At 41.1% G+C, this 16,437-nt stretch overlaps 1 protein-coding gene across 1 annotated transcript in view; it reads right to left on the bottom strand.

Moving 5' to 3' along the window:
• Window positions 1-16,437, bottom strand: part of LOC139729853 (neurofibromin-like) — an 89,545-nt gene that overhangs the window by 48,700 nt on the left and 24,408 nt on the right. Inside the window, exons 5-18 of the mRNA XM_071640777.1 lie at window positions 14,771-14,877; window positions 13,703-13,770; window positions 12,617-12,692; window positions 11,466-11,611; window positions 10,774-11,010; window positions 9,835-10,023; window positions 9,159-9,266; window positions 8,195-8,326; window positions 7,245-7,441; window positions 6,542-6,725; window positions 4,174-4,360; window positions 2,570-2,643; window positions 1,638-1,793; window positions 1,066-1,136 (exon numbers count right to left, since the gene is read on the bottom strand). Coding sequence (XP_071496878.1) covers window positions 1,066-1,136; window positions 1,638-1,793; window positions 2,570-2,643; window positions 4,174-4,360; window positions 6,542-6,725; window positions 7,245-7,441; window positions 8,195-8,326; window positions 9,159-9,266; window positions 9,835-10,023; window positions 10,774-11,010; window positions 11,466-11,611; window positions 12,617-12,692; window positions 13,703-13,770; window positions 14,771-14,877 — 1,932 coding nt within the window. The remainder of the gene's footprint in view (window positions 1-1,065; window positions 1,137-1,637; window positions 1,794-2,569; window positions 2,644-4,173; window positions 4,361-6,541; window positions 6,726-7,244; window positions 7,442-8,194; window positions 8,327-9,158; window positions 9,267-9,834; window positions 10,024-10,773; window positions 11,011-11,465; window positions 11,612-12,616; window positions 12,693-13,702; window positions 13,771-14,770; window positions 14,878-16,437) is intronic.

Here is a 16,437-nt window from a genome sequence, read left to right as displayed (position 1 = left end):
CAAGTGGGCTCATATGCATACAGGCAGAGCCACATTTTTTTATTTTGTAGAATATCCTAAATGTGAAATTACATATTGTATAAGAATTGCTGTTAACCCTACCTAGGCCGGGCTATTCAGGTAGTTGATAGAGCCGGGGGGGAGCCTCCCAGGCCCCCCCTCCAGATCTCGGCTGTCGACCGCGCGATCGCGACGAAAATTGGCACACACATTGTCTATGATGTAATCTAAAATATCATGAAGTTAATTGTTCAAAAAATTATCATTTATGCTAAATTATGCTAATTTATGCATAATGATGCATGAAATCAGACTATTTGGTATAAATCACAAAATAAAGCTCAAAACAGGCACATTTTTTGTGTAGATATTCTTTTCAGCGTCCTTAGCAAATGTAATTTAAAAAAATTGTGATATCAGAAAAAATTCTTAAGTATTTTATTGTTTTTTGAATTTCTAATGTATTTCCTTGTTTTTTCGACTTTATGTTTTTCATTGTTTTTTCGATGAAATTTGGCCGCGACATCGCTCCGAACAAGAAAATATCTTATTCATTGATTTTAATCAAGAAAACACCAAAATAATCATGCTTTTATGAAATTTGCCTCTAAGCACAGTTTGCTTTGAAATTGTACACAAATTCACGTTTTTGAGCAATTTTTGGTCTGACATGCATGTACATATTTATGCGTAACTTCGGAACTGCGCGCCCGGGCGTCGCAAATTTGGTGTCAAAAGATGCAAGAGACTCAATAGAAAAAAGTCACGAAACGTCGCGGCGATAGCTTTTTGCGATTGCGATACATCGCGCGGAACATCGAGGGGGGGGGGGGGCCTCCGAGGCCCCCCCCCCCCCCCCCCCCGGCCTAGTTAGGGTTAAAGGGAGGGGGATTTTTCTGTGCAATAGTCACAAATTCTTTAATTCTACAAAATAACTTCCAGAGTGACAATACCAATCAAAGAAGTGTATTAGTGTTTGGGGCTTTTGGACAAAACCCAGCCATCCATGAACAAGGCCTGTTACATCCTCATACCACATCTCCACACAGGCTTCCAAATGATTACCTTGGTCTGTTTCTTGACTTCAGACACATGGCGCCCGACGCACATAGGAAACCTGTCATGTTCCGCCACTCCTGTGGGGAAACACACATGTGTGAAGAAATGTGATCCATACCACCTCAAATAGAATGGAATATTTTTAAAGTCGGTGGTAAGATTGAAATGTCACTGTACGAGTCAATGATGCAATCCTCAGGACTGCTAACCTCTGCAGATCAAAAACATACTGATGCACTTAAAACAAACAAACAAACAAACAAACCCATACCCCATACATATTCTCAATGCAAAAGTAACATGCGAAAATATCAACTCTGATCTCAACATGATGTTCTCGCTGCAAAAGCAACAGGCGAAAATATCAACTCTGATCTCAACATGAATGTGACATGCAAACATACATTTCTCAGTTATTTCCAGTACTCCAAGACTACATATTTAACCAGTTGCGAAACTGTCAGGAAGCCCTGATACACAAAATATTAGACTCGCTAAATATATGCCGTATGCAGTAATCCATTCTCCCCTCGCCTCCCTCCTTGCCACACCTGTGGGCAGGGTGACGTGTGGCTTACCTCAAAGTCCTGCTCTCTGGGTTGCAGCACGCTGTGCGACGCCTTCCGCCTCATGTTGCTCTTGCCGTCCAGCGAGGCGCTGTCCTCCCCTTTCCCCTTGTACAGCCCCAGACGGCTGGTGGAGTTATCCCACAACGTGTAGGTCTCATCCCACGCCTAGTCAAGTCAACATGTACAAATGTGACAAGAGTCAATAAATGGCAATTTGTCAATCAGTTGCAATAAAAACAACTCAATGCAAGAATTCATTCATTTGAATAAGTGCAAAGGGGTTTAAATCTTTACATGTTAAGCCACTTAAGTTGTTCAAACTTTATCATCAGCATTCAGCCATCCAACCAAACTGGACCACGTTGTAACTTTGGCAACCTCAAGTGAAGCGATGTGCAAAGTTTTGTTGTTCAGGGGGTTCAATATACACTGTTGTGTAGACAGTTTATCCAACCCCTAAAGTGACTGCTCTGCTGCACTTTAAGTGGAGGCTAAATAGTATACTGGGATGGATTTATTAATTTATGTTATTTCTCAATAACACTCAGGGTCTTGCTTTACACTCAAAATCTACCTGCCTTTCTGTGGCTGTGACATGTACACATTGTACCACTCTTATATGCTATTTGGAAGTGAATTTCCAAAATGTATATGGCCAAAAGAAAGGTTGGCAGGCAGTGTCTTGCAAAATATTCAACTCACTGAATTTTAATGATTTCATAAGACATAACGTATGTACATATTACATAGCCCTGGAAGGGGATGGGGCTCATAACGAAAAGCCAGATGCTTCAATAAATTGTGATACCCTTTACACAGAAATATGATTCTTTCAAAATACATTCTGAAATTCACAATGAATAAAACAAATCCTATGTTATGTAATTCACAGATACAAACAAATCAAATATCCATTCAGTATAAAGTCAACAATATCTCACCTGGCTGTTCCCATCTGTCACATACTCTATCTTCCGTAACGAGGCAAATATCCTCTTCCGGAGGGCCACTTTGTCTGTGGGTGGAACAGTGTGTGGAGGAAAGATTACTGATCAGGAGCAGTGACAGTGCAACCGGTAATCAGGGCTCGATACTAGTGGTGGCCCGGGGATACTAAAACTCGATGTCAGGCCACTAAATTTCCAAAAAGGCTATTTTCTGGTGGCCCTATTGGGCAACTAGGATTCAAAGTGGACTGTGGTGTTTCCTTGTATTTCGGGCCAATACATTTTTCTTACGGACCATCAAAATTTAGATTGTTACTTTAATATGTGACCTGCTACAACAAAAGGATCCTAAAGTCGCTGACGGCCGAGCCGGGAAAATCGAGGTTGAAGTCACATCATCAAAATTGGTCAAAACAATCGGATTTCTGTTTTTTGCCAAATTTTGTAGTCTACTGTTTTGTTCATTATCTGCCGAAATTTCGAAGCTAAATGATCAAAGGAAAGGCAAGAAATCAGCGTTTTTCTGGGTCATGATTTTCTGACTTTCAATGTAAGAGAAACGTGTCCGAAGATTTGGATTTAGTGCTGCAGCTAGACTCCACCCCTAGCAACGAGGGAGTGATCTTATTGGTCAGCACGTGGCATCCTGATTACCGATTGGTCGTGCATGGACCTCTGGCGCTAAGCTTGAATGAACATGGCGGAGGTCGCTAGGAGCATGCCTTCTATTGTCAAGCGGTGAAAACGCTCGCCTCCCCTTGACCATGAGAGCGTCGGAAGGAAAACTTTGAAGGCGTTTTTCTCGAAACTCTGATTTCCTCACTCACTTGACATGCGCTGATAAAATCATCGATATCTCCGCAACCGAGTACTTTAATGAGTTGTGCTATGTATGAAATTAAAGTAGAAGAGTATGGGAATAATGTCATGATATTTTCAGAAAATTGTCCTCCCCCGACTTTCGGATCCTTTTGTTGTAGCGGGTCACATATGTAGACGTACACTGTACAGGAAATGTTTCTTTCTAGAATTGATGCTTGTTGTATGCCTGCCTGGTGTACAAAATTACCATTAGACATCACAGGCATGAGGAGAGGAAAACAGGATGGAAAAAAGTAAAATGGTGATAACTTTCCTTCTGAAAATGGGAACACCCTGGCAACTTGAAGCACTTGTGGGAGAATGAACTCGTACTCGTTCTGTTGTTTGAGAATTTGGGAAACTCCTCAGTAAATCATGCTTCAGACTCTTGGCAGCTTGCCAAAAATTGTGACTTCATGGAAGTGGACACCAAGTTGACAGATTCCACAGATTCGGTATGATCAAAAATGCAGGAGTAAAACTGTCTTTGGTAAAGTTTTGTTTGTATTTCAGGCAAACATACACAGTCAAACCTGCCTCACTGGCCACCTGTCTATAGTGGCCACCTGCCATATAAAGCCACTAAAGTATTCCCCCCAAGAGAAAAACCATGTTAAACTTTGTCTTTAATGGCCGTTTTTTTTTTTCTGTCTCCCTTGCGTGGTTGATACAGTCAGGTTTGACTGTAATCATAGAAGTGTCGTGGTGAATAACCACTGACTGCACAGTGAAATTACCTTGCGGTCCAATCTGCGGTAAGCGGGCCAGCTCGGTGTAGACACTGTAGTTCGGCACCACCTGCGTCAGGGCGTAGTCGTCGGCGCCACAGCAGATCTCGGCCTCCTCGCAGAGCTGCCCGAGGCAGGAGAGGGCGGTGGTGGTCGCCTCCTGGTCACAGCTCCACAGGTTCATGATAAACACGCACTGGATGGTGAAGCAGGATGAACACAATCATGCATATTAGTGGCCAGGGCACCGTTTCACGAAAGTCGTCAGTGCTGACAAGTTGTCAGTCACTGACAATTACCATAGTAACAGTCAGTGACCACAGCTTCTCAGCCAATCAAAACCAAGGATTTTACTGAAATAGTCAGCACTGACAACTTGTCAAGGCTGACTAGACTGATGAAACACCCCCCAGGTGAGTACATATGACCAATTTTCACAAAAGCTGTCACACATCATTTTGTGTGTGTGTGTGTCATTATAATCTGGGTCTATTATCATTATTCATATTTATCAAATTTTTCCCAATCAATAAAGCTTTCAACGAGTGTACAATCGAACTCACTTTGCGTAGCACAACCGACAGTCCTTATCATACAAACACTTGCCACTGGAAAAGATACAGTTAAAAAAAAAAAAAAAAATGTGTGTTTTTCTTTTTAAGTTGCAGTTTGGTAGAGTTGACGGGTTGAATAAGGTCATGACAAAGATGCTACTCCAGTCTTAAGGCATTGCGCTACATGTACATTAGATACTGTAAACGTCGATATTTTCGCATGATTAATTTTTTGCACTGAGCAGCTCAAAAAACACATTCGCGGGTTGTTGAATTCGCGCTGCAGAATTGTTGACCCATTCACAATGCGCAGAGAAAATAATTGTGAAGATATTTTCACGGGTTTTAGAATTTGCACTAGCCAGAAGTAGTGCGAAATACACAAAAATTAATGTACCACGAAAATTTCCGCATTTTCAGTATGTAATATGCAGACTGAAATCAGAGATGAGCTTTGTGCTCATCAACGGTAAATGATAAACAAGGCAAGTGCCATAATGTGTCTCGCCCATTGGCATACAAAAAATTGTACACTGGGCATACAAAAAATTGTACGCCAGTGGGATATAACAGATAAAAAAAAGAGATATAACAGATAAAAAGAGATATAAAAGGTGAAAAATTTATGGCAAAAAAAAAACGTGCCATAAAAACTTAACATTATGCCCTTAAAGTTTGTTGACCCCTGCCTGTGACCGTTGACCTTGTGGTGACCATCCACTCCCCAAGGGACATCTACCATCCAAGTTTGGTCACAAACTGACCTATGGATCAAAAGTTATGACCCATAATCGAAACGTGCCATAAAAACTTAACATTGGGCTCTAAAAGTTCGTTGACACCTGCTTGTGACCTTTGTCCTTGTGGTGATCATCCACTCCCCAAGGGACATCTACCATCCAAGTTTGGTCACAAATGGACCTATGGATCAAAAGTTATGACCCATAATAGAAACGCACCATAAAAACTTAACATTGGGCTCTAAAAGTTTGTTGACCCCTGCTTGTGACCTTTGACCTTGTGGTGACCATCCACCTCCCAAGGGACATCTACCATTCAAGTTTAGTCACAAATGGAGTTATGGATCAAAATTTATGACCCATAATAGGAACGCGCCATAAAAACTTAACATTGGGCTCTAAAAGTTTGTTGACCCATGCTTGTGACCTTTGACCTTGTGGTGACCATCCATCCCCCAAGGGACATTTACCATTTAAGTTTAGTCACAAATGGAGTTATGGATCAAAAGTTATGACCCATAATAGAAACGTGCCATAAAAACTTAACATTGGGCTCTACAAGTTCATTGACCCCTGCTTGTGACCTTTGACCTTGTGGTGACCATCCACTCCCCAAGGGACATCTACCATCCAAGTTTAGTCACAAATGCAGTTATGGATCAAAAGTTATGACCCATAATAGAAACGCACCATAAAAACTTAACATTGGGTTCTAAAAGTTCATTGACCCCTGTCTGTGAGCTTTGACCTTGAGGTGACCTTCATATGTGGTAAAATGTGAAACTTTGTATGACCCCTCTTCCCTCGAAGTTTGATTGCAATTGAAGCCCAGAGTAAAGAGTTATTGAAGTTTTTGTAGCGTTATGGACAGACGACGGACGGACGGACGGACGACAGACGGACAGACGCCGCAGGCGGTGGGCTCGACAAAAACCAGTACAGTTATTAATTTGCAGCTGCACAGAGCATTGTGATTTGCAGGACATACATGTACAGTGATGTATTCTGGTGATAACATAAATGAGAGACGGTCTTCAGTTATCAACCATCTTGATGCGCGGCATCATGGCAGACCCTACGCACCTCCAACTTATTCTGAGCCTCCCGAGTCCGCGGAATGTTGCTGTCGACGGTGGCGTGGTCCTTGTACTTGTTGAGGAAGCGGTTCCTCAGTGACAGCACCTCGCTGAGCCACTTGAGCACCTCGGTGGTGTTGACGATCTGCTGGGTGAGCAGCTTCTGGGCCACAGAGAACAGCACCTGGGAGCTGGGTGGGGTGGAGTGGAGTGGGGGCAGAGGAAAAATGACCATGTTAATCCTTGGCTGCCAAACTCATCTTTATTCTCACTAATACCAGACTGTGCAGATCATGTACTTGCTGTTGTTATAAAATATTTTGCTTTTTACTCATTGTAATTTGATTCAATGCCATAATCTGTGCAATCTACAGTAAAACTGATTAAAGAAAAATGAAAGAGACTGGTGACTGATAACAATAAGAATACCAGTAAATCATAAAATGTACCACCTCCCTGCCTTCCCCCTTCCCCTGAAAGAGACGGTAAAAAATCTCAAATCACTTGGTTGATATGATCACTGAGTGGGCCTGCAATGATTAGTCCCACACATTTAATGTGGTGTCCGGTTCCACACATTCTAGCACATCAGCACATCAGTCCCACACATTAAAATGTGGTGTCATGCTCCACACACTCCTGCACATCAGTCCCACTCATTGAGTGGGGCGCAGAACATGAAGGCTGCTGCCTGGGTGGGTTTAGCTCACCTGATGTCCCAAAAGGTGGCGATGGGGGCCTCCGGGTTCCAGAGCTCCACGTTGCCCGGCTGGTGGAGGGTCAGCAGGGCCTTCATGGCCTCCACGGAGATGTCCGGCAGGGTGGAGTACTGGCACATCAGGTTGACCAGCCCCGTGATCAGCTGGTAGGTGTTGTTCTGGATGACGTGACCGGCCGAGCCCGAGCTCTGGTGGGCGGATGAGAGCAGGGAGAGGAGAACGAAATATTTCAAAACAGGAAAGAGAGGAGGAAGGAAAGGAAGGCAGGAAGATACAAAGGGGAAGTAGAGGGGGAAGAGAGAAAGGAAAGGGGCAGGGGTTGTGCTTGCAGCTGGGTCATTGGTCAATGTTCCCTTTCCCTCCAGCTCCCCCAGTTACACAGCCCATGGATTGGGTGTCATTTTTTCCTCAATGGCAAGCTCATTGTTTGTTTGTTGTTGTTTTTTTTTGACGTAATGTACATGTATCTCAATAATGCTATGATCTGACTACATAACCAGTGGCCCTTACTATATGTACATATAGAAAAACAACAACAAACACCACTGTATTTGAGAAAAAATATTCGTACATCAACCGTTCCAGCGTAACACACAAAGGCTTAAAGCAGTATGATAGTCCTATCATTGTCTCGACTCATGAAAATGTATCAGGGCAATTACCCCCGAAAGCAATTACCCCCAGCTAAATACTGGTTTAGCGATAAGGTTAGACTCAAGATTAGGGTTAGGGTAAGGTTTTAGGGTAAGAGTTTGGGTTAGGGTTAGGATTAGGTTCAGGATTAGGATTAGGGTTCGGGTCAGGGGAAGGGTTCGGGTAAATGCTGAGGGGGTAATTGCCCTAGACCCCATGAAAAAACATAACAAGTGAAGCAATACTCTGCCAAGTACATGTTCAACGGACGCGATATCCGTCATTTCTCTCTAAAAAACTTGACTTACGTGCAGCATGAGTTTTGGGTCAGCATGGACAAGTTTGACCAGCCAGAGCAGCACAGCACTGGGGAAATCCTCGCTGGACTTGTCCCGCGACTTGCGGCCATGCATCTTGGACTTGAGTGTGGTCAGGCTCGGCTGGGGGTGGGGAGATAGAGTGCAAGGATATCAAAGCAAGCTGGTAATCAATCTTCCTGCATGGTACAACTAGTAACTGCATTTCACTTGGGGCAATTACAGGAATTACAGAATGATGCGATATAGCAGGAGCATACCAGTCATCATAGCCACTTTTCTGGTTGATTTATACGTTGTTACGCTGTCATGGAAACAAGTAACTGTGATGTCATTTGTCTTTGCACTACTGTTGTGAAAATGCCGATGGAAACAGAATTTCTATGTCCTATCATAGACCAATCCAAAGATGAATCAGAATCTGAACCTGAAATATGATATGAGGGTTTTTTTTCCAAATAATTTCACTGTCAAAACTTGCTGAAGATCAATAAATAGTTTGAAACATAATGAAGATGGTTATTCCTATTTTACAACAAAATAGCAAATAACTCAGCAGGCTTACACAAGAGGGCTTAGTCTTGTAATCATAATAGTAATATTATCTGTCGTAATCTTGGGCAACAGATATGGATACAGTAAAAGTGGATATTTTTGCATAAGTAATTTTTCTCGCTCAGCCGGTTATGATAAATTCTATGTTTCTAAATCTGCTGAATCAAGACATCAACTACTGGAACATACACCTGTATGGCAGGCAAAAATATTTGTTTGCTTTTATTTTCGTGCTAGTTTCTGGCTGCACAAGATGCACAAATCTTGCACTTTTACAGTAGGGGGATGGAAGACAGGGTTGTCCATACATATTGCAAATTCATTTCAGGATATCATATTTGTCTGGTGTGACCGAAATTGCAACATACAGGTAGGTTCCACCTACCTGACTTGACCTGACAGGGTTGGCGTGGTTGGGGTTATTCTTTCGATACATTTCAAACAGCCTCCTGAGATTTTCTGAGAAGTTGTAGAGTTGATCTATCGTTGGCCACCATGACATGTGGGTCTGGAAAGGGCAAAAGAATTAATTGCCATACAAGATAAAGAATATACGGTACACATCAATAGTGATCCATAATTTTTGTGAAAATCCACATCATGTTTGAGCAGACTTTGCCAAGGTAAACTTTGAAAATACACAATAGTGAAGGTTTATAGAAATGGCACCTCATACAACAAATATCTGGAATTAGCACACATTTCACAAAATAGCAAAAGCAACTGGTCATATATACTTTATCCACCTCAGAGTACATGAGCAAAAGACAATTTTGCAAGCAACGAATTCACCATCAAGCACCACAGAAACAGAATGGGGATTTGTTGTCCCTTTTCACAGAAAACTTTGCAATTTACCACAATAAAGATGATACATACATGCACATTTGTTACCAGAGGTTATATTTTTGTGAGTTGTTAATTCTCCTTTGATCAACTGTCTCACAAGAAAAGATGCACAGAATATGAAACCAAAATAAAAGTGGTGACGTTAGAAGACTCACAAACGCCCAAATGCCGGAATAATAAAATCTATTTCTTGAGGAGCGTCATACTTCGGTGGATGGAATACATACCTTGGTGACTATGGTATGCAGCGACTGCACCAAGACCAGGTGGAATACAGTGGGGACCTGCACCTGAATGCACGTCATGAAGTGTTCCCTGTTGGAGGGACGCAGCCTGTAGCAGGCCACGGCGCAGTCGATCAGGAGCTCGACGTCCACTTGGGCACGCTGGGGGCGAGCCGGACAGAACAGGTGTTGCTGCAGCAGCGGAGATCGGAAAAGGACGTGGTGTTGAGATATATTTTTGGTGTCATTGGAAGACAAAGCAGATACTTTGATTGGGAGGAAAATAAATAAGTATATCTCAATACGTCTTTAGCTGAGGTTACACTGGCAAAAGACCGCAAAGACTTTGTGATATAAAACTTTGCGATCTTTTGCAAATGTATGTGTATGACCGCCGCTTTTGACAACTGTACACATTAGCCTTGGTAACTACAAGTATCCATACATGAATGAAGAACTCTTCACAAGTGACCTGTGCTGTCATCCCAATATAGCACAGGATATAAAGCCAAGAAAACTGAAACAGGGTGATTTTGACTGAGAAGTAACCGCGTCATCTGAATAAATCACATGCATATACAGGATCTTTGTGAATGATACGTGACACATTGTGGGAACTGGGTGCCTTTGAACGTTATTTTACAGATATATGGCGTCATGTAAATGCTGTTTCATCATCATCATCATCATCATCACCATCATCACCATCATCACCATCATCACCATCATCATCATCATCATCATCATCATCATCATCATCATCATCATCATCATCTTCATCATAATCTTGGTGACAGTCTCTGCTGGAAAATTCATGCAAGTCCCCATAGTGTGCCTGGTAATATGGCAGCGTCGCGGCTTCACTCGTTTGTACAGCGTGAATGGGCCAATAAGCTATCCAGTTTAACATCCATTAAAGATCAGTGGGTGGGAAGAACTCACCGTTAGGTCGCGGAGCATGTCCAGCACCCACTCGTAGAGGGCGTTGCCCTCTGTGTTCTGCAGGTAGGAGGCAGCCTTGCAGAGCTTGACGCAGGCTACCACGGCCCACTCCGTCTGCTGCTTGTTGGTGCCGCTGGGCTCCAGCCAGCGCCGCAGCGAGTCCAGCAGCTGCTTCTTCTGCGACTGCTTCGGGGAGAGGTTGCAGTGGCTGGAGGTCAGGATTTCGGCCAGGGGACCCTGGGAAGGGGGAGGGGGGCAACAGAATATCATGGTGTGGTGGAGGTACAATGCAGTCAACCAAAATGCCCTACTCACACATACACACAAAAAAAGTTCATGTGAATATGGCTTCCTACTAGATACACTAGATACTTGAAATGCGCAATATAACCTGTAACAATGGTCTGTATGTGTATGTGTATGTGTGTGTGGGGGGGGGGGGAAGGGGAGTGGCTGTAAAGATGTAATACAGTTTGACCACAAGAGGTCATTGTACTAGACAGGATACAAGACAAGCAGCATGGCCTGTAGCATGAGCCTTTGTGTGAGTGCCTTTGTGTGTGGGGGGTGAGGGGTTACAAATTTAGATGTACAAGTAGTGTACACAGTTTGTTCAAGGAGGTCACTGTACTTATTGGAAGATGGAGGTTTAGATGTAACATGGTTTGACCCCAAGGGGTCATTGTACTTACTGGACACAAGACTAGCAGCATGACCTGTAGCAGCAGCATTGGACTCTTTCGTTTGGCGGATTCCTGTTGGCTTTCCGCCAGGTCAAAGAGTTTCTCACAGCACTCAGCACAGTGGTGTGGGGTCAGGCCTAGGCGTGAGTTGATTCCTGGGGTGGGGGTGGGGGTGGGGGGGGGGGGTGAGAAAGGTTAAAGAATTCAATGACCTTTGACATCAAACGAGCAAGTGACCTTCAAATAAGTCAGAATGATATATTAATATCAACATATCAACACGTGACAATTTTGATTTTTCGATCTCGTCTAGGTTAAACGCACCTTGATTCATTAAACGACAGACAAAAGAAGACAGTGTGCACATTCACACCGTTCAATACATGTCAATCTTGTCATTCTCACTCATTTCAAAGAGATGACAGAGTCTGGAACATTGCACAATGCAAAATATCTTTTCTAATTCTTCACACCATAAATCATTCAAGGATAGCAGTTGTGTAGAAGTGGAAGCTTTCTTGCAAAATAATAATAATTATTTTTTTTGTTCTATTTCACTGGGGCAATGAAAGAGAATTTTATTTGTTCATGACATTGTGAAGTAACAGTGAAATATTCCAAACTAACAGTAAATACACATTGCTCTAAGTCCATTTCATAATTATAAGTCAACAGAAATACATCTTTGAACTGAGCCAGGATAGAAATAAATAAATATAGTGTACCTCGCGGAAGGTGTAATTCAAATGCAGACATTTTGGCAGTACATTAATTTTCGCGTATTTCGCATTATTTTGGGCTAGCGCGAATTCTAAACCCTGGGAAACTATCTTCCCAATTTTCCTTGCACATTATGAATGGGTTGACAATTGCACAGTGCAAGCTCAAGAAGCAACAAATATGTTTTTGAGGAACTTAGTATGAAAAATTAAGCACACAAGAATATTGATGTTACTGTACTAAATACATAGCAATGACCATCATAGCAATAATAAAAAAAAATAAATAAAAATAAACAATCACTACATGGTATCCAAATAAGGGTCCCTGGATATTAGTGTCATCAGGGCCATGGTCAAGATGGACATGGTCAAGATGGACATGATCAAGATGGACATGATGAGATTGCTTGAAAAGAAGACTGTATTTGGGAAACTGACCATCACTATCCCTGTGCTGGTATTGCTGCAGCTGCATGAACTCCTGTGGGTAGTTGTCCATCCAATTCCAGATTGCCTGGAAAATAATAAAAATTAATTTAATAAAAAAAGGGCAAAACAATGAATGTAGCAAGTACTATTAAAGATGATAATAATGAACTGGATGATGATAATGATAACAAACAAAAACAATGATGTAATAATGCATATTAGGATCCTTAAAATGTGTGATGAAATACCTGCTTCTACAGTGCAAGCATAAATCTTGAAGTTGACAACCTTTGATACGTGACAAAATGCTGGTCACTGGAGTCTCTCGGGGATAATGCGGTGGCAAAGTAACTGCTGTTGTTCCATAGTAGTTCTCTTGTAAAAAGGTTTGGGGCTCTTTTGGACTTGTATGATATTTGTTGTATAACATGCAGAGTTGAGCACAGAAACAATGGACCAATTGTTTGAATGGAACAGAATGGATCAGATATACACTGCAAGTCTTTCCTAGGGAGTGCACGGGTGACACTCTACAGGGGATCAAATGCGAATTTGTTTTTCCCATTGTACAACACAGTGACTCTGCCACATTTTTGTACCTGAATTATTTTGGGAAAAAACAAAGGATCTTCTTCCTGTAACTATAACATTTAAAACCTGGCAGTTTGTTTTTTGTTTTAATTTTTGTTTTTTTTTATCTGCTGCACACTGACATATTCCTGCACAATCACATTCCTAAACCACAGGGTTAAGGTTCTTCTCCACTCAAGGTACAAACGGTTACAGCTTTCATAAATCCTAAGCTGCAATACTCCTTTAAATCGAAAATATGGCATTGTCTAAAGATGAATTTATAGCTGTAATATTATATAAATTTATTTGACAGTGAAAAATTTGGTTATGTCTAGTCTGGATATAATGTACAGAAAGCAAATTAATTCTTGACACAGTTTGGTTAATGTTTATATAACCATTTCTATTTGATCTTTTAATACAATTTCTTCTAGAACTACTGATCTGAACTTGCTTCATCCTTAAACAAAAGCTACAGGGATCAGTACTATGGAAGATGCAGATGTTGAAGTGTTCACAAACCTTTTCGAGACTCTGCGCCAGCGCAGTCATGGCATTTCGCTTCAGGGAATGAAATTTGCTGATGATTTCTGCAAGAACAAGGGGGAGGGGGAGGGGGAAAAAAAAATCAGTTCTAAGCAATTACAAAGTGTATTCAAAATCCTCTTCCTGTGCAGAATAAGGACAGCAAAGATGTAAAATGCCACAAGCTATTTGTATGTGAGATTTAAGCTAATTATCAAAGGATGAGCCTGATGATGTAAGAATATGAACAGTCAAGTACATCAAATTCACAACAATAACTGGGGTGAGGCCTATACACCAACACAAGCAAATTAATTGTCTTCCCAAAGTGTCAAAATGAAAGCAACGCAATTCCATGATGGTGTGCATAACCACTGCGGTGATTGCAATATTGCACATATCACACAATGGCACTACATTATGTATCCCTGCAATAACCCGCTATTGAATAGAAGGCCTACAGTGTGTGTGAATGAAGACATCAGGCTATTGAATAGTGTGTGTGAGTGTACACACGCTCAGTCATTCCTCACATTAGAGTCCTACACACAGAAATATCATTCAAAATCCTGACACGAAGTTTGCATCAACCGGAAAAACTTAATATAAAACAAACATAATTAGAAAGGCCTTGGAAAGATGAAGGATTAACAAAATTTCTCAGAAATATAATGTAGAGAAGTAATGAAGTTTTGATCAGAACAAAACCCCTTCGATTTTATTTTTCCTGTTTTTCATCACCAAAGTCGGGATGCGGCTTAACCGGCGCTGCGGCCTTACAGCTGGCGAATACAGTATTTGTGGAACAGTGCATTGTAAGATGTTAATCATTACTACTATCTTCATCATCATTATCATTATAGTCAATAATACTTACATCATTTTAACTAGTAATTGGCATGACAATCACAATTCAAAAATTTAGTGTTTCTGTCACACTCACAGCTAATTACATGAAAATCAAAATGCTATCAGTTTTATGACTTACAGTACAGCCTCTCACTAGTCGTTATAATCATACAAATACTCTAGTACTTGATGCAATGTTCTTGGGTTTCTGTTTACCATTTAGAAGTCTGGTGAGGCGGGCACAGTCCACGTTTATATGCTGGATGAGCTCGATGTCACTTTCATCACACGACTCGTCGCTGGATTTACTGAGGGCGTCCAGCCTGCAATCGGTTTGAAACAAAGTGAAATATGAGTGTTCGATTTGCATCATGCATGATTATTCCCTCGGGGAAATGAAGAATTTTAATTGCAAAACGAGTCAACTCCATTCTTGTCATTTTGACATTTTGCAATCAAACCTGTTAAAAAAGACAAAGAACACAATAAGACAATATGGGATATTCTTAAAGGCGATGGCTAGTAACTGATCAGCGGGAATCAGTGGGAATGCTGGAGGATGATTGTTCCAATCCTTGTGGGATTCATTTAAGAGTACATTATATTCCTATTGTTCTGTGAAAATTATTTGCTTCAGAATGGTCTCATATTCAAGTAATGTGCAGTTTAATGTTTCCAGGTTAGCGTGCCTGGTCAGTGACGGGGCATTAATCTGCACATTACTTGAATATGAGACTGTTCTGAAGCAAATAATTTTCACACAACAGTAGATATATAATGTACTCTTAAATGAATCCCACAAGGATTGGAACAATCATCCCCCAGCATTCCCACTGATTCCCACTGATCACTTACTAGCCATCCCCTTTAATCATAACTTCAAGAATATTCCTTATTATGCAACAAGTGAGGTATCACCAGAGAAGTCTCATTTTGTTCATCTGATGATGGACTTCCTCAGAATGTTTAAAAAAGGTGCTTGATTAGTCTTGCTAACAGACTCTTCAAATATTTGTTACAAAGCCTCCTCTGAGAAGCTAGATGTCATCCAACATATTGATATATTTTGAAAGCATGTGAAGGAGTAAAAAAAAACTATATAGAAAACAATCATTGCAGAGCAAGAAGGAAAATGTACCCTGATGTTTAAGTATTTGAATCTCAGAAAGTGCCGTTGCGAAATGTTGAAAACATTAGCTGTGCAGTGAGCTAACACTGAAACTCAATATGCCATTACCATGACCTTCCATTAAACCACTGGTAATCATCATCGGATACCAGCCGATGATCTACAGATTGTCCTTAACACGTACTTATGATGACAAACTTGGAAAATCACAAAAGGATGAATTTCTACGAAAAAAAACACCCATTACTTATTCATGAACTGGATAAAAGCAAAACAAATGAACTTATTGCACCTTATTATTATCATTATTATTATTATCATTATTATTATTATTATTATTATTACATTATTATTATTATTATCATCATCATCATCACCATCATCATCATCGTTATCATTATTATTGTCATTATTATCATTATCATTATTATCACTACCATTTCTATTATGCAATTGGAAAGCTTCAGAGTCTCAAAACTTCAGTGACACAAAAATGAGAAAATCACTATTTCTTAAAACTTCATATCCTTTCGTTGAGAAGGGTAACAGAGTTGCCCTACATACATTAGGCTGCCTCAGGTGACTTCAAGAAAATACAAAAACTGCGTATGTAAAAAAATTAACCTCGCATGCCTAAAATACATGAGGCATCACTTACGCCAACCAAAGCCCTGTCAAACAATCGACACTCCACGGTGGTGTCATCACTTCCAGAAAAACAAATACCAAATACTTCCTGCGTACTCTTTCCCCC

Source organism: Diadema antillarum, unplaced genomic scaffold (assembly GCF_040938485.1).
Source record: "Diadema antillarum isolate AM-2024a unplaced genomic scaffold, OU_Dant_1.0 seq00000266_RagTag, whole genome shotgun sequence".
Taxonomy (NCBI): domain Eukaryota; kingdom Metazoa; phylum Echinodermata; class Echinoidea; order Diadematoida; family Diadematidae; genus Diadema; species Diadema antillarum.
Note: the sequence above shows the minus strand (reverse complement) of the source record. Positions and strands in the feature narration are given on the sequence as shown.